The sequence below is a fragment of the Coffea arabica genome, chromosome 2e (genome assembly GCF_036785885.1).
Source record: "Coffea arabica cultivar ET-39 chromosome 2e, Coffea Arabica ET-39 HiFi, whole genome shotgun sequence".
NCBI lineage: Eukaryota > Viridiplantae > Streptophyta > Magnoliopsida > Gentianales > Rubiaceae > Coffea > Coffea arabica.
Window position 1 is genome coordinate 46,732,853 of NC_092313.1, and position 27,307 is coordinate 46,760,159.

At 36.6% G+C, this 27,307-nt stretch overlaps 1 protein-coding gene across 1 annotated transcript; it reads right to left on the bottom strand.

Annotated features, from left to right (window-relative positions):
* Positions 1–5,473: 5,473 nt before the first annotated feature.
* LOC113732535 (DNA-directed RNA polymerase V subunit 1) lies at positions 5,474–27,307 on the bottom strand. The gene is made up of 20 exons (XM_072080541.1): positions 27,167–27,307; positions 26,350–26,443; positions 24,516–24,612; positions 24,120–24,246; positions 23,908–24,023; positions 23,402–23,455; positions 22,856–23,020; positions 20,434–20,592; positions 20,193–20,348; positions 18,137–19,870; positions 17,854–18,029; positions 16,060–16,135; positions 15,825–15,949; positions 15,442–15,599; positions 12,453–12,727; positions 11,335–11,508; positions 11,115–11,255; positions 9,089–10,869; positions 8,510–8,624; positions 5,474–6,050 (listed from the first exon to the last, which is right to left on the bottom strand). Exons 3-20 carry the CDS (start codon positions 24,594–24,596, stop codon positions 5,817–5,819), a joined length of 5,847 nt encoding a protein of 1,948 aa, XP_071936642.1. The 5' UTR covers positions 24,597–24,612; positions 26,350–26,443; positions 27,167–27,307; the 3' UTR covers positions 5,474–5,816.

Here is a 27,307-nt window from a genome sequence, read left to right on the forward strand (position 1 = left end):
TGAATTGAAAATTTTGAGCTCAAACCTGATTTCGTTCAGTCTTACTCGAACTTGAATCCAATTCAATCAAATCAAGTCCAATCGAGCTCAATTCATACTCAATCCAATTTAATTGAGTTTAAACGATATAAATTTATATTTTATATAATTTTGAATAATGGACAAAATTGACAATTCACACTAATAAACTTAAAAATTAAAAATTTATATGTATGTGTATGTCTGAAGTTCGATTAAACTCGACAAGCTTTCAAACATCATATATTAAGCTTGAACTTGAGTTCGTCAAGCTATTTGTATTGGTTGAACTTAAGTTTAAACTTGATCAACATGCATTTAAATTATAGTTTTGACCGAGCAAATCCATGAGATACTTAATTAAATTCAAGTCATTTGTACCCCTATTGTTCGTAGAATCCAGTGGTGGGAAGTGTAATAACGCAATGTTGGTAGCCTAATTAAAGGCAAAACGACTGCATCACTTTTTTCTTCCATTAGATTTAACGATTTTAAGTCATGCAAAGAAAAAAATAAAAATACGAGGTGGTTGATTGTGGAATTAAAGTTTAGAGTGGAAAGTTTAATTTGCAAATAGTTCAGGTGTGCATCGTGCCATTAACCCATTAATAAACCTGATAACTTTTGCCGCTACTGCAAAACAAATTTTAGGGTATGTTTGGTTCCTATGGAATTGGGGCCCTAATTCCAATTCCATTGTTTGGATTCTATAGGAGTCCAATTCCATGAATTGAATTCTTTACCAAACCAAAAGATTTCTAATTCCAATTCCACAACTAAACTAAACGGCTCCACATGCGGATCTAGTATGGGTCAAAAATTAAAATTGGGTCAAGGATATTGGCACCCCTCTCTTCCTATCTAAAGGTCTGTTTGATAATATAAAAAAGTGTTAAATCTGAACTTTTTCAGACATTCAGATGTTTTAAGTGTTTGATAAATGAAAATCCATTTGCTGAACTTGTGTGTATTTTTTTCAGCACAAGAATCCTAACTGAATGCTTAATTCTGATAATAATCAATAGACTTACTTTACTTACCTTATCTTATCTACCAAATCTACCCTTGTTTATTAATTATGTTCAAAATTCTTATATAATTAAACAATCTAATATTCTCTATCTAATGATTTTCTATTTCTCTTTTCTCCCTTTTGAATGACTTTCACTTCTTTTCTATACTCCTCATATAATATAATTCATCTTTTATATTAATTTGATTTAAAAATAAATATTATCATTTTCATACCTAATTTTTAACTAATTAAATTATAGGTTCTATTTCTTTTTTGGGTGAAAAGATATAAGGGTAAAATTATCAAATTTAACTTATTAAGCATTCAGTTATAAATATTTATCAAACAGTATAAATAAATTTATCATTAAAATTCAGACATTCATATATTTCTTTTCAGTACTTAAAATTCAGCAAATTAATTATTTTCGTATTCAGATTTCAGAATTCAGACTTCAAAATTCAGATTCAGTTTTATCGAACGGAACCTAACTCACCATTTTTCCTCAGCCGCTAGTGCTCTGCTCTCCACCATCACTTCCACCTGCAACCCTAATATTTTCGTATTAGAGAAGTGGACGGTAGAGAAAGGAGCCATTATGGCTAAATCTTTCTAGTCTTGAGATTCACTACTGTCAAAGATTAACCATGATTCCGGCCCGAGGGATTGAGATTCATTGAACCACTCAAAAAGTGTTGGCAATCCGCGAAGAATTTCAGAACAGGGTTCGAGGAGAGGATTTCGACAAAATCTACCACAATATTCCTTCAGTAAGGATCCTTCCACCTCTAAATCGTATTTTGATACAGATGCGTCTTGAACAAAAGCTTTAATTCTGGAAGCCTTTCATTCAGAGTGATGTAATTTTCTCCGCCTTCTTCTATTTCCCATTGTTCTTGTTTAACTCCATTTTATAGCTTCATATATCAGAATATATAGTGAGTACTACAATTTTTATCATTTTCCTGCTCCTTCCTTCCTACTCGAATCCATGTTCTGAATACTGTGAGATCCAAGCTGCTTTTCGTATTTACTACTGCAGATGATGCCAAAGAATCTGTAAAGGAGGAAATTCGCTTGAGGTGAAAACCTTCTGAAGTTTTTTGACCATGGGCTTATTTTTTGCTTACTGCAGATTGCTGTTAGTTATCTTGATAATTGATATTTTAACCTTTCTGGTCAAGTTGTGCATTTCTTAATGATTGAAGGCCTGCTTTTGTTTCTGCTTCCTCTCACTAATTTGTTCTATTGTGACTGGAGTGGGTTTGAATTCAGTTAATTAACTGAATTCAGTTAATTCAGTTAGCTAAAGGGCTAATCCCGTATGTCTTCCTTAAAATGGTTTTTTAAGATGTATTTTTCTTTTAATAATACTTATATCTTTTTGACTATGTATGTACACAGCTTTGGACTTATTACCACACACTTCTGAGGTTTCAGTTGAATAGTTAAGTTCAAGCTATTTAGTACTCCTTGATAGGAACTAAAGTAGCAGTTAGACAGTGTTGTGTACTTTCTTTCATGTTTGACTAATGTTTAGTTCCCCTTTTGGTTCACAAGGATGTCTTCCACATCACTCTTGCTTGATGTGGTACCATCTTTGATCAGCAACACTATGTCTTTCCCCCATATCTGTTGGCATTTATGACATCTGAAATCAAACTATTCCAATTCTGGGTAGCTAATGGAAAAGAGTAGTTGTCAGCAACGCTGCTTAATGTCAATTCATTTAACATATGTATGAATTTTTCAGGTGTATATTTTTGCCTTTCATTTTTAGTCCTATAATGCAGTAGCTATTAAATATGTTCTTAAGAACATGACATTGTGATGTTTTCTGGTGCATATCTGCCTCACATATGGCATCTGAAGCAACATCTCAGTCAAAAGGGAAAGGCAAAGGGTATTTCACTTGGACTCCTGAAATGGATCGTGTAATGGACACTTGTTTTATTGACCAAATGAACCAAGGAAACAAATTGGATGGTAAATGTGCATGGAAGACAGCAGCCTACACCGCCGTAATGAATGCTTTATTCGATAAGCTCAATATATCTGTGACAAAGGCTAATATTATATCTCGTTTCAAGACATGGGAGAAACACTATGACATCCTATACCCACTGCTCCAGTCATATAACTCTGGGTCTGCGATAATATGGGACTACTCTAGAGGTAGAATTGATGTTTGTGATGAGGATGTATGGAATGCTCGAGTAAGTGAGAATCCAAAAATTGTTCCTTATAGAAAAAAAAATAGTGGTTGAAAATTGGGAGGATATCTGTACATTGTTTTCACAAGATCGTGCAAATGGAGAGGGCGCCCAAACTGCTTTTGAGGCTAATGTTGATACTGAAGTTGAAGAGTCTGCTAATGTAGAGGAATCATTTGAGACTGATTCACGTTCTTTAGAAGATGAAGTTATGAATGCATTGCTAGCTCGACAACGGTCAAAATCAAAATCGTCATCTTCAACAAATGATCGTGGTACAAAGAGGAAAATCGTCATCTTCAACAAATGATCGTGGTACAAAGAGGAAACTGACAAGCTCTCAAGCACTTTACAAGGTGTTGGGACGAATGGCAGATTCACTGGATGAGTACTTAAATTCAGAATGTTCAAAAGTTACAACTAAAATGGTGGAAGATGAGTTATCTGAAATTGAATTGGATAGATTTCAATTGTTAAAGGGTATCGATTTACTTATGAATGACAGGACAAAGTATGACACTTTTTTTGGTCTCCGAGATGACTTAAAAAAGGATTGGCTATTGATGCACATTGGTAATTGATTTTATTTGGTAACCTCCATTTGAAGTTGTTTCTGTTGGGAGAAGAAATTGAGCATATTGCTGGAAGCCAAGTAGAGAAAGCAGAAGCTGTTACTACTCCATCGTGTACTTTTTAAATTCTAATGAGTTCTTTGTTTTTCATGTAATGGATCAAAACAAGATTATAGAAAGATTCTAGGAAATATTTCAGCTATTTTCTGTCTGATTTTTGAGATGATAAGAATGGGACATTGGATCTTTTGTCTGATGAACTAGCATTTTAGGTATTGAGATTAACATAGCAGCCTATGTTGATGACCTGACTTGTCCTTGAGTTGCATGAACCTATATGGTGATCAATGCTGCTGTTTTTTTATTTTTTTCATGCTATCCAGATGCTTGTTGAGCACATTTCACATCATACTAGAGATTGGTTAAGAAGTGTTATTTACCGATTCTGATTGGACATGCAAGTCAGAAAATGATACTTGTGTTGGCATTTAAATTTTGTTTCCAAATTTTGATGCTGGCCTTCAGCATTTTCATTCGGTTGTATTGTTAGGTCACTGGGGGAAGAGCATCTGGGAGTCTTGAGTTGCTGTAATTTCTATGTTTTTGCACTCGCTAAATGTGTATTTTAGGTATTTTTGCTGTTGAGGTTTTACACATAATTAAATCTTAAACACATTGGTGTTGGAGTAATCAGTAATTTCTGACTACTGCGACACATTGCAGAAAATTTGAAGTATGGGGAGTGAAATGGAGACTTGGAACTTGTAGTAGTTACAACTAACGAACTTGCAGTAGTTATGGTACATGGTTTCTGGTGCATCCCTCGAGCGACATTGGATGTTGCACAAATTGGACAATTCCTGTGTACAATTGTCTTTGCCATCTGATACATGTTGGCTCCATGCGCCACAGGGAAAGTTCTAACTCTCTAAATTTTTTTTGAATTTTGTGCAAGTATTAGAAGTAAGAAAGAAGTTTGCTTTATTATAATATATCAAAACACAGTTGAAATACCACGTTTGAGATGGGGATATATTTCTTCAGAAAAAAGGGATAATGGATCAAAACATGTTAAAGGAAATGTTCACCAAAGAAATTGATATGAGAGTGGGAAAAAATAAATTATCAAAGGCATAAATTGGTTTTTTCTTTTAAATCTTTAGTAAAAATTAGCTAAATGTAAGAAAAAAAGAAATTATTATATAGAAAAACGAAAAAAAGAAAAATTATATGTAAGCAAATGTTTTTTCATGAAAACAATTCTAATTTCTAATGAATTCTTCTCTCATGCAAACAAAGAATTTGAAATTCCAAATAAATTCTGTATCAATTCTATGCATTTTCCAAACGAAAGAATTGGAATGACTTGGAATTCCAATTCTAATTCAATTCTAATTCTCTAGAATCAAACGCACCTTAGAGAAAATTTGACGCAAGCCAATCCACGATTTTGTTTAGTTGAGGCTAAGCGAGACGGTAATAAACGAGACCAGGTCAACTGAGCAAAGCAAAGAGGTTCTGTTTTCTGTACTGTCAAACCCTTTCTCCAAAAAGCATGATGAAAATCTTGTCCTCTCAGCCATACTCTACATAAATGCCATCAAGCCCAGCAAAATTAAATCAACAATCCACTGTAAAACATAAGCAAATGCAAATTGCAAACGATATTGATACATAAAATATGATTCTGAAGAAGATAGGATTTTAATTAACCGATAATGGCTAGGATTTTAATTAACCGATAATGGCTTTTGCTCAGCAGAAGGATGTACAGCTAGACTTCCCTGTGGATACAGTGACTTTCCAGCAACCACAAGTCCTGATTTAAGTTAGATGCCTGTACAACTGTACAACTGAAGTGCCAATAAAGAAGCTAAAGTTTTCCTAGGTTGGATGTCAGATTCGATGGAATAGCAAAGATAAACACTAATGACTGCTCTAGAGGAAAATGAGCAGCAAACTTCCTGTCACTGGTAGGATGTTAGCTGGAAAAAGGAACTACTGTTCTTGCCGACTTCCAGCTTCATCTGGAGTAGAAGCATGGTCTCTGCTCCAACCAGGACGGGGAGGCTTTCTGCTGAAATACTTTGCCAGGAAAGCATCAGCCTTGTCAGGATACTTTATCCTGGCAAAGTTCTCCAGGCTTTTACGATATGAAAAATCTTGCTTGTGGTCATCAGTAGAGACAACATAAAAACACCTACTCTCCTGAAAGCTTGCGTGCTTAGAAACCTGTTAAAAAATTCAGAGGTTAGCACCAGTGCAAACCTAAGACTGCCAAAACATTTGGCTAGTGATGGATTTCCAATGATAGCACGAGAATAAATAAGAATATCGCATGCAGATACATGCAGCAATTGCAGGTCACAAACGACTATAATTCATCGAATAACTTGATGAAATATCAGTTGATGAAATAAGTGATAAGAACAACATCCTTGTATTCACCAATAGTATCCAAACAAAAATAAACATCAATGTCCCTTGATATTCAACCTCTATGGTAAAATCGTTATGGAGAGAGAGAGAGAGAGAGAGAGAGGTGATAGTAACAATTTAGCATCACAGTTTTTCCAAGGAAAAATGATACATAGAAAATGTTCCAATGCAAAGACTGCAACAAAACATTCATATAACTAGAACCTCAAAACTCATCAAGTTTTATAAGGTCTGTCATGAACATGGTTCGCAATATCGGCCAATACCAATATGTATCGACCGAGTCATAACCAGAATGGAGGGGACCGTACGATACTGATCCCCGAATCACTCGCTCTAACTCGGCTGATATTAGCCGATTCGAATCCATGATGGAGGATATCGACCGATATATCCGAGTCACTTGGAGTCAACTCAGATATTTTTTTAAATTGTCTTTTTTCGTATTTTCTAATTTTAGTAATTTTTTCAAAATTTTTGAAAACTTGCATATGCTATAATGTGCGTATCACCCGATATTCAATCGATATGCCGTGATAGATGTGGAACAACCAAGACCACGACGCGACCGCGACCTGCGATGGCGAACCATGGTCGTGAACTTTATTGCCTACCAATCAAAGCTTCTTAAGGAGGACTCAGAGCAAGAGCTTGAATATTTTCATACTTGTCACAAGCGGCCAGATGTTATTCAAAGGTAGGTGGAGCTCCAATTTGTAATATCCCAAAATGTTCAAGAGATACAGAGAAGCATCTGAAGTTCCCCGCAGCCTGGCCCTTCAAGGTAAGTATAAGAATAGTGGCTCATTCCACTATATATGGCCAAAACCCAAGGGACCATTGGACAGATCCAAGGTCCAATTCTATGCCCCAGATTGGCTTTAGGCCAAGAAAAACCATGCGTACTTCATGTTGTATGCCTTCTGAAAACCTTTTCTGAAGGTGAGCGCTTTTCTACAACCTAAAGAAATCTATTTTTTCAGATCCTAGCAATTGATACCAGGTGCAGTTCCTTGTAAACCCAATGTGTGGTCTTACAATTGACCATTTTTGGTCATGAAGAAGTTCTGTATTCAGTGTTCAAAGTTTGCATGCAAAGTTCATCTACCGCAGCATCATTATTCATCTTTTATACAGAAGAAACCAAAATTCTACTGATGTACAAAGGGAAACAAATAAAATGACCTAAAAAGATCTGATTTCCTATAAAGTTTGCAGGTGGTACCATTTCTCTTCTTTGCTATTTCCCCCTGTGCTTGGACTCTCTATCATCATTATTTTAATTATAAGTCAATAATATACTGTGCCAGTGCCAAATTACTACAGTATGAGTTTGTCCTACTCTTGAAAATTTTCAACCTGAACCATTTTCCCTTGTCAAAATGATAACACCAGAATATGTGAAACTTGCTTAATAAGTATTTAGCATGGTAAAGCCTGTGATATCCAAAACAATATCCTATAAGCACAAAGATATGGAAGTCCCCTATTCTCGGGTAACAATGAATTATGGCATTGAAATAGCTTAGAGATCATTGTGAAAATCCAGTTCATTAGTTGTGTAACAGAGCTAGTATTGTCGACCTTAACTTTAGTTAAAACTAAATCGTTTTTCTTCGCCAGGGAAACAAGAGTCATAGGTGATGGACAGTTTTTAATATATCATGTATTCATCATCCTCAATATATTTATTTCTGACTTATTATTTGAGACTCCACATTTTGTCTACAGCATCCATCGTTTCCTGGAACTAGGCTCCCAGGAGGACCATAATCAACTTCACTATTTTTGAAGACTCGCAACTTTTTGCATTCTCTCTTTAGCTTAAATCTGTCCTGCATGCTCAAGAAAGAACTCAAGGATGACAACTGACAGCCCGGGCTACACTTAACTTCAAGTATCATAGATAGGATAAATAAATTAACAAAGATAAATAAGGCAAAACATAAATCCAATAAATGCCTTAGTTGGAAATGGTCCACCAAAAATCATGTTTGCATATCCACTGAAACTTTTAAGGTTAGAAGCTTACAAAAGAACCAGCCCAATTAGCCTATAGACAGCTTATTACTATAAGCTTCAGGTTAGAGAAAAGCTAAAGAACCACAAATTACACCCTTAAAAAAGTCAAAAGAAATGGCACAGAACACTCCAAAAAATAAGTTGACTCTTATGTTTAAAGCATGTAATACAAGATAAATGATCCCACAATGATCTATGTTATGCAACTGATTCAGGATCTTAGGGCATACCATTATATATTTGATTCCAGCACCAATCTTCAATACTTTCTCTGGATGATAATTGAGGACATTATCTACAACATATGACTGATCATCAGCAGATAGAGGATCACCATCATTGTACCTTCAACCAAAAATTTTAGGGTTACAGCAATATGTCAAACGTTTTCACAATCAAGCAATAAAACTAGAAATTAGCATAGAAATTAAAACTTTTTTAGATTACTTATTTGCAAGATAGGGGAATGTAGTTTGCAAATCATGGAACTTGAATAAAACTAAATAAAGGATGTATAGCACATAGGCATACATGAACAAAATGTTGCACACTTTTTGAGCACTTACCTTTATACAAAAACAACCTTTCTTAATCCTGGAAATTCATACACCACTCTTAAAGCTACTTTTTGTATGTCAAATATTAGAAAACTGATTACAAAATTTTCCAGTGTATAATGGTCAACCTCAGTAACAACTCATCTCCTTAATTGGGCATCATTTTTCATTCATAATTTTTTAGTTTCCAGAAAGTAACAGTATATAAAATCCTCAACTGATTATTTTTGTCCAAAAATCATAGCAGCTTACCCAGTCTGATGGATTATTCGCCTGATGGTCTGCATCATCTGTTCGAAATCCGAAAGAATGTCCTGTTCCTCTGCTGTGAAAGAATCCAACCGCTGCTTTGTTAATGTGAAAGTTCCACTTGCACCAACATTGTCAACAGCCTTAGCAGGACGATTTCTTTGGTTTCTCCAATCTCCGTTACTGGGTGAACCCCAACCTCGAGAACTTTCATTTCCATTCCCTTTAAACCATTTCCGTGGACCCCTCTGAGAATGTGCATCTTTCTTATTCTCCCACGCGTGTGTGCCAGTAGATTTGTTCCTCTCTCCATCAATGTCAATTCCAACTGCTCCACCAGATCTCCAAGAACCTTCTTCAGAATTTGTAGGCAAGCTACGTTCACCTTGAACTGCATCAGTGTTCATCTTGGACCAATCACTATAATTTTCTGTAGTGACTGTAGCTGGGTCCTTGTTTTCATCTGTCTTATTCTCATTAGAAGACGCCTTTGTCCCCCAACCAGATGAAAATCCTGACTGCTTCCCTGTGCTTTCAGATTCCTTTGCACCCCATTTATGATCATTGGAAGTATCTCCTTGGCCACTGTTTAATATTATCTCTTCCTTGTTTGTTTCACCAGATCCCCAACTGGACCAAGTAGGATCACTAACTGTTGCTTGGGAAACAAGCCTTTGGGCTTTGTCAAGTGCCAGCTCCCAACCTCCACTACCACATGAAGCACTCCCGTTTGTAGTTAAAGGTGAATTACTCCCAGCCTCAAACTTCTTCCCCCAACCAAATGAAGATCCCGACTGCTTGGCAGTATCTTGAGATTTTTTGCCCCATTCACCATCACTGGAAGATCTTTCTTGAACCCTCTTAGAAAAGCTATCTCTTTCAACTGGTTCACAATTATTCCAACTGGACCAATCTGGATCCAGTGCTGTTGTTTGGGCTGCATGCCTTTGGTCCTTGTCAAATTTCTGATCCCAACCTCCACTGGCTTTGGCAGTTAAAGGTAAATTCCCCAGAGAATCAATTTTCTTCCAGGCAGGTGAAGATTCTGATTGTTCGCCAGTACTTTGAGGTTCCTTCGCACCCCACTCACCATACTTCGGAGAATTTTTTTGGACGCCATTAGAGAACCTGGCCTCCTTATCGACTGGACTACTACCCCAACCGGACCAAGCCGAATCTGAGACTTTTTTACCGGTCCAAACATTTCCAGATTTATCAGCTGCCTGCTCCCAGCTGCTACGGGGTTCAGCAGCAAAAGACGAATCCCTTTCATTATCAACCATTTTCCCCCACGCAGATGATGATCCTGACTGCTTCAAACTACCAGGTTGTGTAGAATTCCAGTCAGTAAAGCTGCGTGAATCTTCTTTTGCCATCTTGGAGAAGTTGTCCTCCTTGCCTACTGTACCACCACCCCAACTAGTCCAAGCAGAATCTGACACTAGCACGTTGGCACTGGTATTTTGGGCTTTGCTTGCCTTTTCCCAACCACCACCTAGTTCAGCAGTCTGAGGTGAATCCCTCTCCCAACCCAATTCTCTCTGGATGCTCTCCTTGGACCTTGGATTTGCTAAATTGTTTTCAAGCTCATGTCTATCTTCAAAAGTTGGCTGATCAGAGTCGCGAACAGGAGACAAGTCAAAAGTCATAGCTTCATCTTCCAAGTCCAGATTCTCAATTTCTGCTCCAAGACAAGTGGTGTTTGTTTCATCTCCGCCAGAGCTGCCTCTGACCAACTGAAGGAAATCATACACATCGATACCAGCTGGTTGGTTGAGTTCAACCTATGTACTCATAGGTGAACACATGGACAGCAATTAGCATCTCAAGCAGATAATAAAAACACTCTTGGTGTTCAATATATTTTAAACAAGATTTCCCTTTCGTTTTGACTAACCAAAAGGAAGAGAGAAACATCAATATTTTAGCCTACTGGTACCTAACTTTTAGAAATATTACTCATTGAAAACACAGCTAAAGAACCTTTTAAAACACTTCATAGAACAGGAAAAATTAGCAGTTGACAAACCTTTTTCGTGTCCAAAAGAATATCGAATGGTGATCCTGTACCAACAGCTACATGTTTACCCCAGGAGCAAGACCCTACGACACTTGACAAAGAGTCAACATGGCACTTTTCAGCAGCTCTCTCAAAACACTTCCTTGGAGCCTGGAAAAGTTTTAAATGAAACAAAGAAGGATAAAAGTATAGAAAAGAAAAATCGTCTGCATAAAAGGAAAGTGCTTACAGATAATGTTGCTTCTGTAAAAGGCACTTGCACATCTAGCGATCGTGACAAAGCTTTTATACCTCCAATATTGAAGCCAATTAAGTTACCAGCACATGTCATACTGTTAGCCAGTAACACAAGATGGTCCTTGAGAACACCTTTTGTAACCAGCATTACTGATGTTGATAGGCGCTGTAAATAAACCAAAAGGTTTAGAAATACCAAAAAGAATAAAACGCTAACCAAAAGGTTAGTACCCTAAGCTATAGAACTTTAGTAGTTGACTATACCTTCACATATTTGATTTCTTAAAGCAAGAAGGTAATGCATCAACAACAGAATGAAGCAAATAAATCACAGTAAGAGTGATTGAAGCGTCTCATCCATCTCAAATTGATTTAAGTCGATTACCATGGAAAATGTGCAAGATCATGACATACAACTAGCTGTTACATACATGGAAATAAACATTAAAAAGCCAGTATGTCTTCAGCCCATAAAAATGTCAAAACAAGCTCTCTTATTTGTCTATTTCAGCATTTGGATGAGTTAGGACTGCAACATACGTCAATCAATCAGGTGGATTTTCATGCAAAACCTCTTTTTTTTTTTTAATTCCTTTCAAAAGTCTTACAATCCAAATTTAGTTCATGAAGCAGATCTTATGCTGATCAAATTCTGGAAGCATACACATGTAGAAGTATGAAACTAGATGCAGTCACTTTTTGACAATAGTATGCAGATAAAAAACATGTGGCTTGAAACACTGAAGCTCCATCGAAGAAATGGAGATTCCTTCAATTCTAATATCCTACAAGCACAAGCTCAATCTCACAATGGGAATATACCCAACAAAAAAACAATCATGAATGAAATCAGAAGACTCTTCACGATGTATAAGAGCTTACATTTAATCTGAAAACAAGAAGTACCAATTTTAACATTACAAGACATTAATAGTTCTTTTTCCTTGTACTCAAACACAATCACACAAGTAAATCCACTGCACCATTAGTTGTCACATGTTCAAGTTTTCCAGCATTACTTTTAAACAAAGAGGCATGTTTCACATCCATTTATATAATATTTCATAACAGTTCACAAAATAGATTAAAATGACAGAATCCTCATAGTACCCGAACAGCTTGCTCAAATGCACAAGAAATTCCAAGCAATTCTTGGACTTGCTTGATGGCATATGGAATAGAGCGGTTTGTATCTATCAACTGGGTGACAGGAAGACAGGCATCCATCACAACCCTCCAAGCATCACCAGTCTGCTTCACCGCATCCTTCTCAAGAACAACATCCAAAGCCAGTTCACCCCTTTGGCTCTTGCATTGGCTACTAATCCAAGTTGATGTATCAGGGCTAATCCAGATTATATTAACAGTTGAAACCCTTGGATCACCTGCAATATATGAGCATATCTGGGGTCAAACAAGATCTGAACAGTACCTGCAACCCTTGTATGGGGATACCCTGTATCACATTTAAATTTATTTTCAAAGTTGGCAACAAAATAGAGACACAGATCATGCAGTCTAACACTAAAATAACAGAAATGTGCACACCAAACATAAAAAGAAGAAAATATTGGTACTTGGGAGGCTGCAGAAGATCTGAAGCAGTAGAAAGCACAAGATTTCTAACATTTAACAAGAGAAGGGGGAAGCTGAATTCTAAAACAAATGCGGCCAGTTGGAAATTCCTATATGGAGCTGATCTATGACTTCATAATTAGGTATACTTCATGTACTCGAGTAGATTTTAAGCCAATATAGTAGCTTGTCCAAAAGATTCACTAGTTAGGTTCTGTAATAAAATTGAATTTCGAGGTCTTATAAAAGACTAGAGCTAGCTATAATACTGCACTTCAGACAGCAAGATGCTGTCAGATATTTGTCCCCCAACATTTTACATGTATATATCAAGTACTTTTTAATCTCCAACTCTCCAAGTGCTATGCCTGAGATCTACTCAGAAGTATAGAGATATTTTAAGAAATGTAGTTCATTCTCTGTGGCACTCGTGTGCGGACCCTAAGTTCTCTCCCTTTCTTCGCTGAATTTCAGAACTCTCTACATAACAAACTCTGTTCCTGCAGATCAGTGTAAGCACAACAATCTAATATTCCTCCCTTGATTCTGTGTATCATTCTCATGTGTGGCCCTAAGTTCACTATTCTCTTATCCTCCTCTGCTACTTTCCTAATTTCAGAACGTTCTCTACATCTCAAAGTCTGTTTCTCGAAAAAAGGAAAAAAAAAAAGAAACTGGGGGACAACCATTAATTATTCCTCCATTCAAACGTCTTCAATTTCAAATTACTGTATCTAAGCCAAAGACTACCAGCATATCAAATTAGCAGTTATCTGAAGCTTAACAGTTCTTCAACTACAGTGGAGATAGCCAGTAAACTAGCCAGTTTGGGTCCTAAACAAAAGATCCTCTACCAAGGCTTCAAATCCTTGAGCAAGAATGTACAAACTCCCAGGTCCAACACAATACCTTTTCTTTGCACTTGTTTTCTGAAAAACACAAATGGTAAAAGAAATTGCTATGCCTTTTTGCGAGACACCAGAAAGAATTGTCTATTCAACACCCTCCCGACTGTTCAACATGATAAGATGCTTGCAGATCCAGAGTCATTACTCTATTACCAAGAGCAAGACAGTAAATCATAGGCCAGTGATTTTCTATCAACCTACCTATTTCAACAGAAACAAGCCATCCAACAAGACACCAGAAAGAATTGTCTATTCAACACCCTCCCGACTGTTCAAAATGATGAGATGCTTACAGATCCAGAGTCATTACTCTATTAGCAAGAGCAAGACAGTAAATCATAGGCCAGTGATTATCTATCAACCTGCCTATTTCAACAGAAACAAGCAATCCAACATACAGTCGTACCAATTAACCTCAGAAATGAGAGATGTTTGGTTTCAGGACTCAAATGCAAGAAAACTTATGAGTACTACAGCGAAAATCAGCAAGTAAAATACCAAACAATACTCATGAGGGTCAATAGAAACCTCATCAAATAACCAGTTATTCATCCTCATGGAGTTAAATAAATAGCCAGTCCTTACTAGATGTAAGCCGCTTTTCCTTTTGTGCTGCATATCACCCAATTCTTACCACCAAGGATTGAGAATGGGGACATTCTTTGATCTCAAAGTTTACATTGCTTATACTGACTCGAAAAAATGCCTCAAAGAGCAGAACATTCTCACTCTTTCTCTAATTTTTACTATACAAGCATTATTGATACTGATGTCTATCAAAAAGTACAGAAGTTAAAGACAGGCGTTGTAGCCAAAATAATTGCCTAACATGACTATGCTGTTGCAGCAAGCAAAATTTCAAATTTTTTTACTCAGGATCTTAACGTGGGTGAGTTAAACATACAGAATCCACTCTTGACGCTCCTGCCTCATCTCTTTTTCATTTGGCTATGAAGCCAAATCCTGGTAAATACGAAACAATAAAAACCCTCAGGAATACTGAATCAATCAGCATTATCACACCTTCAAGGCACATAAAATTGGCCGGTATTCGCTGAAACAAAATAAGATGCCTATAAGCTTTGAGCCAGCAGACAATTTAATATGGCTATTTTTCTGCATGAAGCAATCTATTCATCAAGCACCAAAAGCAATCTGACCTATTTTCATATTGGTACCACAGTGATAGGCTTTCCATCACAATAATGATGCAAGCTCAAAATAAACCAAAATCCAAAATTAAATGTAAACCAAGCCAAAGAATCAGGTCTTGCAGAATTTTTGCAGGTTAGCAGTAGGAGACTTATTGGCTTCATTTTCTCCTCCAGGATTCAGGCTGCACAAGGGGTGAGTCTTAACACAACTTATAAATGCTTGGTGTGCATAGTTTTTGGGCTCCTCCCCCTTTTTCCAACCCCTTATCACATTTTATGCCTCTGCTCCAACATTTCAGTAAGTTTAGGGAATCCCGGAGTCCACCATATTGATGTGATTCAACTTTCTAGACACAAGTCAAGTTTCAAACATCTTCTCAAGAATGACTAATTTAACCAAAGTTGGAACTAACCAAACAGACGAATTGCATCGTAAGGATCTGAAAAAGTAATAATAACTACCTTTAATTACAGTTTCTAACAAAGCTGGGCAAATTGTTTCAGCAAGAACATGAGATCTTTGCTCTAATTGATAGTCACTTGCATCTCGAGAGATAAACTTCAAGCATGGAGTCTCTGCCAACTTTCTTGCAGAAGACTGCCGAAAAGAACAATCATCACTGCAAACAAGTAAGACATGTTATTACACGTAGAGAATCTTTCCTTTCCAAGTTCTAAAAGTGTACTGCCATGACATCAAATGTTATTAGATAAACAAGTCAGGCAAGGTAGGAGAAACCTGGAAAGTGTAAGCAGAAGAATCCGGACACAAAATTCAGATAGAAAGCAATCACAATATTGAGAAATTGACTAACTGCAGTACCATGCCCAATGTATAGACTAACCTGACTCCTAAAAGAACTCCCTTGAACTTAAAACCAACTTTTTTCCTCTTCTGGTAGGAAATGATTCTTTCTTCACATTTAGATAGAATCTCATTCATGGTAATATTTGAACTGTTCATCATTGCCTATCAGGGCATTAGATCACTACAATCAGCAAAGAACAGAAGCACAAACAAAATAACCCAAAACCTAAAGAAAACAAAAGTTGAAACATCCTCAAAAGAGATACACAGACCTCATTGAGATGAATATGACCTACAAGGCCAGTATCAGTTTGAGAGCTCTCATACACTGAATATTGTTGTCTATACCTGTAAATAACAAAAGATGGCGTCAATGAAAACTAACACATGAAAAATTTCCATAAACTCCTCGGAGACTAATGCTGCTTTTTCAACCAAAAAAAAAAAAAATTACCAAGAACGTATCCAGGATACTACCATTTGGAAACAGTGCAATAAAAATCAAAGGTACAGAATTTATGGAAACAATCTTTTACTAATGAAATCAACATAAAAGAGGTGATAATGTAAGTGCAACAAACTGCATACACAAACAACTTATGCCTACAGTTCAATTGGCTTCAAAATATAGAAAAGGAAGCACCAGCCCCTATTCAGCCTTTCAAAGAAGTAAACTACTTTAGCCCAATCAGGAAAACATTTATGAAACTAGTAAATGACATCAATAGCCTGAAATCACCTCTAAAGAATCAGTTTTCTAGATTTAGCAGCCTAAAATCTTGAACAGCTAACATGTCCTGATTCACTTTATCTATGCAGCAGGACAAGACAAGTTTGATGGACAAACTTAACTAAAATAATACTTGACCTATGTGTTTGGACAAGGATTGAGAATCATAACCAATAAAATTCCCAAAAGATATTCACTATACACCGAGCAGCGGTAAGGTCATAGACAGTACAGATGTCTGTGGCAACTGATTTACTCGCTAAATTACTAATATTACTAATTTCTGGAAAAGTCCCTTAGTTAATCCAAACTTACAAAAAAGCCCCATCTCCAATCTCCATCCCACCTCTATTTCAATGACTCTGTGCCTTCACCACCTCTCTCCCACCTTACCTCTTCCCCTATAACCCCACCCTCACTACCCCACTAACTCCACCACTAGCTGGCCACTCTCCTAAAACTCACCCTCTCATTCCTGGGAGATAAATACTCATGATTCAGATTTCCCACTCCCAGAACCCCCACTCTTTTACTCTTTTTCCCATTTCTTTCATCCCTCACCTGCCCCCATCTACTGCCTCCCCCTTCCATATCTGCTTCTTCAAGCAATTTTTTATTTTCATTCTTGGTTGCAATTACCCCCATTGTTTCCTCCAAACTACAAAGATTTTTTACACTTGAAATATTATATTGAAGCTCTTCTTCCACATCTTCAGTTAGTTAGTCTTTCTGCCTCTTTTTTGCTGTAAATCTATATTTCGCCACAAAAGAAAAGAAGAAGAAGAAATGAAAGACTTTTTATTGGAAACACGTCAGATTAGCCATAAAAAGATAAGAATGGGGGGTACTATTGGGTAGAAAGAGGAGAAACAAGAAGAAGATGGTGGACAAACCAGTTTGGAGAGAGCCAGAGGAGAAAAGACAATATGATGTTTTTTTTTTTTTTGCTACATTTAATAGGAAACTGGTTGTCCTTTCCCATCAAAATATTCACAATTAATTTGTGGTCAGGACCAGGATGCCTGTGTAACTTAATTATACGCTACATAATGCTCACATTTTCCTTTTATAGAATACTGAAATACACAGATGAGATGCCAAGAAAAGAAATGATACTAGTGTCCAAAAATCAACTACAGACCACCTAACTCATGAACTTCAAAGCACATGGTCTGAGATGCATGTGTGTGTGTGTATATATAGAAAAGTTGTGCATTCTATCAATGATTCATTGCTAAAAAAATCAAACTTATATTCCACTGGCAACTTAATGTCCCCACAGGGAAAATAAATAATGGTGACAAAAAGGAAAAAAAAGGCAATAATGGAGGCTTACTCTATCAAGAGTTCAAATGCAACATCCTTGAGACTGACTTTCCTCAACTGATTTTTGACAACATATGCAGCATTTTCTCTGCAATACTTTCTCCCACAACCACAATCATTCAGATAAAGTATCACGCGGCGGTCAGAAACTTCATTTTTGAAGTTGACTCCACAGAGCAATATCTCCTAAGTACAGAAAAGCAGACAAGTATATTGTCAAGGAATCTGAAACAAACAAAGCTGAAATTCAAAGCCAATGAGCATGGAAACAGCATTTAAGAAATAAAAATCACCTTCATCATCTCCCAAGCAGAGTTACTACTTGGAGAAGAATCTAAGACTGCTTTGTATGCAGGATTGGACATGGCAGTTGCAGCCAATACTCCAACAGGTTCACCAGCACCAAACTCACTTTGGAAGGAAATCCCGTGGTTCATTCCATACTCAAACTGGATGATTGAATTGCTGCACATATTTCTGACCGTGCCATCATAACAAATGACGACATCACGGAGGATTGCCATAAGGTTCTTGAAAAGTGTTCCTGGTTCTGTTAATCCTCTGGTTGAACGAACAATAACTTCCCTACTAGAGATTGAATGAACCATCTCTTGATATGGGTCCAGTCCATAAAAGAGACAGCTCCGAACTAGACCGTATTCTTCAGAAGGATAGTGACCACTAGAAGGATACTTTTTCTTAAAGAGCTGTGCCAGGTCATTTACCAATGTGCTGGAATAAAATTTCCCCTTGTCTGATATCTGCATCCCCAAAAATCCAATTTGCTGGACTACCTTATTCAGAGCTGACTCACTTTTAGAGTCAATCAGATACCCCATTGCAGATGATTTAAGAACAAAATTTGAAACAGGAGATTTTACGCCACGCAAGAAATTTTCAAGCTGTAATTTTATTGATTCACTTTGAGTTGAGCGCATATGATATAGCAAGGGTGAAACATCTTGAAGACTTTGCTGGACACCCTCAATAATAGCCTTTGGGATATAAAAATCCTCCAAACACACACTAAACCCCTCGGAATACAGATTTTCCATCAACAAGGGTGTCAAAAAATTGAAGAATCTTAACACCTCCTCAGGACCTTTTGAGAAGAAAATAGATGTAATAACATCAATAAAAGTAGACTGCAATAGATCCCTATTAAAATCAAGTTTGACCAATTCGCTACTGTAAGTCAAGTATCTTTCTCCACTACACTCAAAGGAAGCAGGTAATGCAGTCTGTAACAACTGCAAAACTGTCCAAAAAGGACCAGAACTACGATACTTGACTACAGCAGGCATAGGCAATGCAGCTGGAACAAACATTGCTAATTGCTCAGCAGCTACTCTATCAAAGAAATACTTTTTGAACATTAACTTCAGAGATAACAAGGAATCAGTTGCCAACTGCAAGTTGAAGTTTCCAGTGTGAGAGCTAAGCAACTGTTTTTCAACAGAAAATAACTCTAAGACCTCAGATCTTGCTGCAAGGGACTGGGGATAAAATAGATGGATACAGTCACCATCAAAATCAGCACTAAGGGGACCACATATAAGGGGATTGATTTTCACTGTGTGGTCATCATGAATATATACTGACAGCGCTTGCAAGGAATGCTTGTGGGTTGTTGGTGGCCTATTTATGAAAACCATATCCCCATCCATAATCCTTCTGTGTACAACTTGACCTGGTCTTAAAAAAGTATGACCCTTCGAACCTTCTCTTAGGGAATAGGTAGACATCCCATCCCTATATGTTAAGCACAACTTTTCATCAACCAATTTCTGTAGGTAGTTCATGTTGTGCTGACTGACTCTCTCTTCAAAGGTGATTCTCTGAGCTATTTCGAATGGTAAACCAATTTCATTCACCCCTTTATATGGGTCCCCAGTTATAACACTACGGGATGAAAACCCTGAACCCTTCCTGATGAATAAGGTTTTCATTTTCTCTAACCATGCTTTAGTAGATGAAGTATTGGACTCTTTGCTGACTCCAAAACGAGGGTCAACATCACGAGAAGCCTAACAAACAATAAATTAAAATAGAATAAAGAACCCAAATATGAACAAAAATTGTCAAACAGCTAAAAACACATCAAAATCACAAACAAAATATTTTTGGAAAAAAATAAAAAACAACATCAAAGTTTCTTGCCAAGTTTTACGTTCCCATCTAAAGATACCCACTAAAGCGAAAAACCTATATTGTTCAAATAAACCAAAACATGTCCAGATAAAAGGAAAGTAGATGGTGCACGTAACAAGTAAAATAGATTGAACTGCCAAACAGCCTTCCCGGCCCCAATACCCTTTCTACTCTTATTCCCAAAAAGCTAAATTATACCTTTCCAGTGCCACGGAACTCAAAATATTGCGCAACAGAAATCTGTAAATCATTAGCTTCAATCTGATGAGACTCAAAATTGGGCATCCCAGACCTTGAATTTTTTATGACCTCTATTTGTTTCAGCGCTCTTTTCAGCAAAGACAATGAATGATCCTGCAATAGCAAACTTAATTCATTTACTCAACACAAAATTATCAATAATGAATATTCAAATAGTGATGAAACATGAATTGCTAACCTTAGACATAACGTTAGTTCCATCAGAAATGTCAGGCACAGACAAACAGTTTGGAGGAACGGGCAAGTACTGAAGAATGTATCCATCTTGTGGAAAGTATCCTTTAGCTGAAAGCTTCTTTTTTGTGTCTGAAGATAATCTTCTCAGCATAGCCATAACCTTGTTGCAAATAAGAAAATAGCAGAACAGTTTGCTCAAGACAAAAAAAGCAAAAATAAATACAATGACAACAATAAGAACACAAAGTTTAACTTAACAAAAATAAGGCAGAAGCATGGTAAAATTTTCATGTTCAACATTGCACGATGCTATTACTAAGGTACAATATACAACATGCAAAGGTGTTCAAGCATTTCTTTTCTGAAGCCTCAGATATTGCTATACCATCAGAACTTTAAACCATTTGGCTAACTGAGTTTCACTGGTTACAAAGTTAGGCTACAAAGCAAAGAAGATTGAAAACCAAAAAGAATAAAGGCAAAATGTGGGAAAAGACTGACAGACATTTGTGTTGAGCAATCAAAGCATGAAGTACAGATCTATACCAGGCAAAAAGTAAAAGAAATCTGTTTAGTATCAAGGTAATCTCCAAGGCCTCCATGGACTGTTATGCATCATATGGATTGAGGTGAAAGTCAAGACGAAGTAAGTTAGGTTTCATATTGTGCTAGAAGTTAAACATCCTCCTCTAAGTTCAAAAGGTGGCTCCATTATAAAATTTGGGATGCAAATAACATTGTTCATCAGGTCAGCCTCTGCAGCATACAGCATCAACTACCAATGTAGCCTACTCCAGTTGACCTCCATGACTTATTGTTATACTACTTCCCTGTATGTGGCTCGTAAACTTCTTGAGACTTTATCAGCGAAAGGCAGTTTTTCAAATTATTTCAGTCTTTTTGCATGTCTTGGTTAACTTTGCATTTAAAAAGGTGGTTCTGTCATATAATTTGGGAAGCAAATAACATGGTTCATCAGGTCAGCCTCAGCCTCATAACAGCATCAACTACCAATGTAGCCTGCTCCAGTTGACCTCCATGACTTGTTGTTATACTAATTCCCTGTACGTGGCTAGTCAACTTCTCGAGACTTTAACAGTGAAAGGCAGTTTTTCAATTTATTTCAGTCTTTTTGCATGTCTTGGTTAACTTGCATTTCACTTTATGCCTCTCATTGCTTTATCAATATATTCCTTTTAGGCTTTTCCAGGAATACTGTGCATCAGCTGTCACTTTTTACAGCAATTGTATCTAAAGTTTCCAAAAAATAATTCATGAATTCCTTAAACCTCTGCAATAGACTCAGCCTGCACTAGCAGCCTCCGCAACACAGGCAAGGGATGCACAAATCCTTGACCAGTAACTACGACTGAAACATTTGGTTTCAAATGATCAATTACCATTTCTAGGCCAACTAAAGCAGAAAAACTGCCTTTAGATCTTCAACACTATAAATATCGAGATAAGATGTAAGGCGTTTTTGGATTTGGCCTAACTCTGAGGCATTTGCTGAAGCATAGAGTAGATCAACAAATTCAGGTTGCTATTCTCATTCTCCTATTTTGAAAAATCTCTCCAACACACCCAAAACATGTTCTGGGAGTCCACAAAACAAGATCAACTCAGCTCAAACACAGTGGAAAAACTGTCGTTCGAGGGATAGATCTTCATGAACGGGCTTCTGGCTGGTAGACAAACTGCCACAGATAACATAAATACAAGGGAAAATATAGAATCATTTGCCCTATTAAAACCCCGTGGTTGCGCCAAATGTTTCCATCTCTCCAATTTCTCCATCTCTACCCATGGATACCAGAAAGGCCATATTTGGGCTTCTGATAAGCATGGTCCTATGCATCCAGATGTTGATCCAGTCACCATCATTTTTGTGACGCATTCCACAACACAATCATGCACTTGTCTCTCCAAATAATTCACATTTGTACATGACCTACTCTCTTTTTATGCACATAAATTCTAAAACTTATATGGGAAAAGGTCCAAGGAAATTATTTTCTTCCAAGAAAACAATCACAATGAAGTCCAAACAAGCTAACTTTGACCTCCTAAATGCTGCAGTGCAACCATACTTTATGTAAGAAGCATTATAGTTGGCATAGGTAATGACTGATTATAGTCTCATAGTATCAAAATCATGCGTTTGGTAAAATTTGAAAAAAATTTTGCATAGGAGACAAAAGATATAGTTGACGGTAATTACTAAAAACTAGATATGCACGGAATGAATCGATTAATAAAAGAATGAATCACCAAAATAGAAGATTAACTCTCTTTATAAGTAGTTGCTCATACTCCAAATAAATAGTGCAACTATGCACACCCTGCATTTGACAGATTAAGGCAGGACAAGCAAGGCAGCATAACAATGACAAGCTAAACATGAAGCTTTACAGAAGCCAAACCTCAGAAGCAAGCAATGGTCGAGGGTTCTTATCATAACGATATCCATACTTTTCCAAGAAACTCCAAACATTTCCCTGCAGTCTTATTTTCGATGGTACTTTCAGTTCCAGGTATAATGCACCATCTGGATTTCTAACCTCATTTATTGCCACTTGCGAAGCCTCCTACAAGGACGGAAAAGAAGAGAACAAATCACACATATCAAATAATACACACATCTTTTGAAGTAAAAAAATCTAACGGTGTCAGTTTCAATTAAGGACAACTAAAAGCTCCTGGTATAACCAAATATATACTGCACTAAGGGTCAGCAATGGACCTCTCAATATTCAGTTTCATCCTAATTTCAAATCAAATTACTTTTTATTAATTGAGATTATCGATTCAACAAAGCTTCCTGTTAGTCCAACTTCAAAGAAAATACATTGATACGGAGATAACTAGACAAACAAATGTGACAACCTGTATTAACAGCAGGGCATGGATATAACTGTTTTTGCAGGAGGTAAAGAAAAGGAAATCGCAAAATAGCAATGGATGCTTACCTCACAACATGAGGATAACATCCTTTCCAGGACACCAACATTCTTGACCTGAAACTGTATGTACTAACCAAGTAAGATAAAACACATCAAAGGAAACTCCCATCAAATCAGACGCAAATATTCATCGCATAAGTATACCAATAAAAGGAAAACATAGAAGCCTCTTAAGCTGTGATTAAGTTGCAATATCATTTACTCTTTTTACTGACATTAAAAAGAGAAACAAAAGGAAGTAAGGAAATTAAAACAAACAGCAGACATTAGGATGCAATGCAACAATGAGAAGGTACTAATTTTGGGGGACTTAGTATTGAATGAAACTAGATTCTTAGGGTGTTATTAACAGGTATTAGAATTATATAATAGTCAATCTCTTGACATGGAGGTGCATATGGATGTTATGCCACACTATATAAAGCAAGTCCTTCCTTTCAAAATGAATGCTTTGTGTTGACCTTAAAGCAATTAATAATATAGTTCTTCAAATTTCAACAATGATGTGATACCTTCCTGTTTCTAATCTTCAAGCACTTCAAGCACAGCAAGCTCAACAATCTCTTCAACTCACGAACATGATCAGGATGATATATAGGAATTGGTAGCTCAATGTAGCCAAAATGACCTGAAAGCAAACAATTGAAAATGAATAAGAAATGGAGGGTCTTTCAAAATTATACAATATGACAATTAACAGCCCAGAAGGTAAAATAGTGCATGCCTTCACACTGCCCAGGCTCAGAAGCACCACAGGATTCACATTTTCCAGCTTCAAGTGGCAACCCAAGAAAAGGATTTGAAAGCTGGCTAGCATGCGTTATGGCACAGTCACTGATAGATGATTTGCACTAGCAAAAAAGATGAAGAAATGAAATATTATTCTTCTTTTCTCTGCACACGTGCCAGGGGGGTGGGGGGGGGGGAGTGTTAGATAGGGGAAGATATCTAGTCCAACATGCTACAATCATATTTGGCCATCACCATCCTCTGTTCAAGTTCAACAGGATAGTCACAAACTTAAGAAAGCAAACTCATTGGAGCAATCTTCTTTCAGCCAGTGGAGTACATGGAGAAAAATATTCCATCCAAAACAAAAAACACAGCCTTCATGACTTACAATTTCTTGCTGAGTTGCTAAACTAAATGAAATTCTGGTTATTTTCCCACCAAATGAAGTCGAGGTTGGGCTTTCTTCCATCTATTTTAAAGCACACCTGAGAAAATGAGAAACCGAAATAAACACCTGCTAAAGACAAACATTTTGAACAATGAAGCAATGATGTATCGGTCAATGAACCTCAACAATGATTTGACGTGTATAACTGCCAAATAAACCAGAACAAATCCAAAATTTGCATCATTGCAGCTTTACTCAATTTTTTGATAACATCAAACACCAAAAAAAGCCACTTCTAATTTCCCAGAAAAGCATCATACAAAGAAGTCGAGGTTGGGCTTTCTTCCATCTATTTTAAAGCACACCTGAGAAAATGAGAAACCGAAATAAACACCTGCTAAAGACAAACATTTTGAACAATGAAGCAATGATGTATCGGTCAATGAACCTCAACAATGATTTGACGTGTATAACTGCCAAATAAACCAGAACAAATCCAAAATTTGCATCATTGCAGCTTTACTCAATTTTTTGATAACATCAAACACCAAAAAAAGCCACTTCTAATTTCCCAGAAAAGCATCATACAAAGAAAAACTTAGTCTGGAAACTATTTGAAAGGCATACTGCTGATTTTCAGAGCCTCCAATTCCAGTAGAATTGAAAAGGCAAATATAATTTTGTTTTAAATCTACAATTCCATCTACAGCAATACAACCAAATAAAAGAAAACCATCGCGGAAGACTTTCATATCTATACAGATTCAGCTCATTTGCTGGAATGTTTCAACATTTCTCTTATTGATATGGCTTATGTCTGTGAAAAATCACCAAAATTAAGAAAAAGCATACAGTGGCTATTACAAGATTAGGCTCAACAGAAGGAGAATTCCAATTTTTTCTTGTTCAGAGTAATGGGAATTTTGTAATGAAAATCTTCAGTTCTTTCCTATTCAGTATTCTCAGTGGCCATATCTACTGTCTGTGGAGCAACCAAACAAAAGATGCTAGCATCAAAATATCTGCAACAGAACTAACATTTGCAAAGTAGACAGAAATGCAGCCGCTTATGTTCCAACTAAATTGCTTACCTCACAACACCAGAAAGCATTTTGAATTGAAACTTTATGCATAATACATTTGACTTAAGCTGTTTTCGCATTAGGTTCCAGGACAACTAAGGAAAAAAAAACTATACTAGAAGGATTTGATATATGTTAAAAACTTGAAAAAGTCAACCAAGATGATGAAATTCATTCTTCGTCCAAATCCTTCCATTATTCAAAGAGCTGAACATTAAATGAAAAATTGTCTAATCCACTAGTTAGATCTTCACCAAAGTTTTTATCCACTAAACGTCGTACAACATAGAAACAAGGATCACTAAAGAGGTGAATACGCATGCATCTTCTTTGGGCATTACATCACTGAGAAAGTTGACTAAAGTCCTATCAGTCAAAGATACCTTCTTCAAAATGCTCAAAATCAAAATGCATGTAGATAGTCCTTCACCGATTAAACATTACATAGAAACCTATTAATTTATCAACTATAATCAATACATAGAAAAATTAGCAAAAGAAACAGCAAGTGAGACTCGTACCAATGGCACAAGAAAAATCATGTGAAGATCAACACCAGAACATGCAAAAAATGGTTCCACAGAGATAATTAGACTATGCAAAACATATTTAAAGGGGGCAGGGAAGGAAAATCCATCATAATTGTTCTTTCCACTCAAAGAATATCAATTTATTTGTCAAATTAAAAACATAACCAAACATCAAAAAAAATTTGTGCAATAAAATGGGGACACAGGTTAGGATCAATTTACCTTGGTAAAGCAAATGCCAAAGTATGTCTTCACACCATTCAATTGGAATCAGGAACTCCCAAGCAACACAGAAAGCAGTCAAAAGCCCCCTTATCTTTCTCAAAAAAAAATAACAATAAAATAAAATAATTAAAAAAATCTCCATAGGGGAAAATAAGGAAGGAGTAGCAATGACCGAGACTGAAGTCCATACAATTACAAAATAATTAAAACAAGCCTTTGAAATACGAACAACACAGGACTAAGTTTCCGCACGTTCTCTCTTCTAAAAACACAGGCCTAAGTTTCCAGCAAAAACCGCATGCTAATACGAAATGCATCAACAGAAATTCTAAATTTTTTCCACTTCAGTATCCAACCAACCAAACACAGCCCAATGTTGGCCAAAGAAATGTAAACAAATCCTACAAGCAAAATCACAAAACCCAGCCAAAATTAAAAAACAAACAGCAAAACCCCAGTTTTAACATGAAAATGAAAAACCCATAAACAGTTGTTGAAAGCCCCCTAACCCCCCGAACAAATTACTGCATGGAAAATAAAATAAGGAAAAAAAAAACAGATGAACAAACAAAACACCTCTCCTCCCCAAACAACCCTAACAACCCATTTAGACTAACAAGCCAAAAATGCAACGCAATAACAGGAAAAAATATTTTAAAAAAAAACACAGAAACACACACAAATGCACACGAAAAGGGCGTACACATGTCTAAATTGTAACGTCAGGCTAGTATTGACCGCTTGAGAAGAGAACCCAGAAATAATTACCAAATTAAATCACGAAAAAATAGTCCAAAATGGAGGAAAAGATTACCCTAACAATGTAGAGAGGAAGGAGAGGAAGAGCAAAGTGTTGAGAGCAATTTGAGAAGTTTTTCAGGGAGAGTTGTTTAGTGTGTTGTACTGTAGTCTGTACTGTAGAGTCTACTGAATGAAGCAATTAATGGGGTTTTTG

Bases quoted from the DNA above. Each gene is read 5' to 3' on its own strand.
- LOC113732535 (XM_072080541.1), bottom strand. From the start codon at position 24,596: ATGGAAGAAAGCCCAACCTCGACTTCATTTGGTGGGAAAATAACCAGA. The intron at 23,021-23,401 runs GTAAGCATCCAT...CCGTCCTTGTAG, and splicing joins TGTTATCCTCATGTTGTGAG to GAGGCTTCGCAAGTGGCAAT. The intron at 20,349-20,433 runs GTTAGCAATTCA...TTGCTATTGCAG, and splicing joins GAACTAACGTTATGTCTAAG to GATCATTCATTGTCTTTGCT.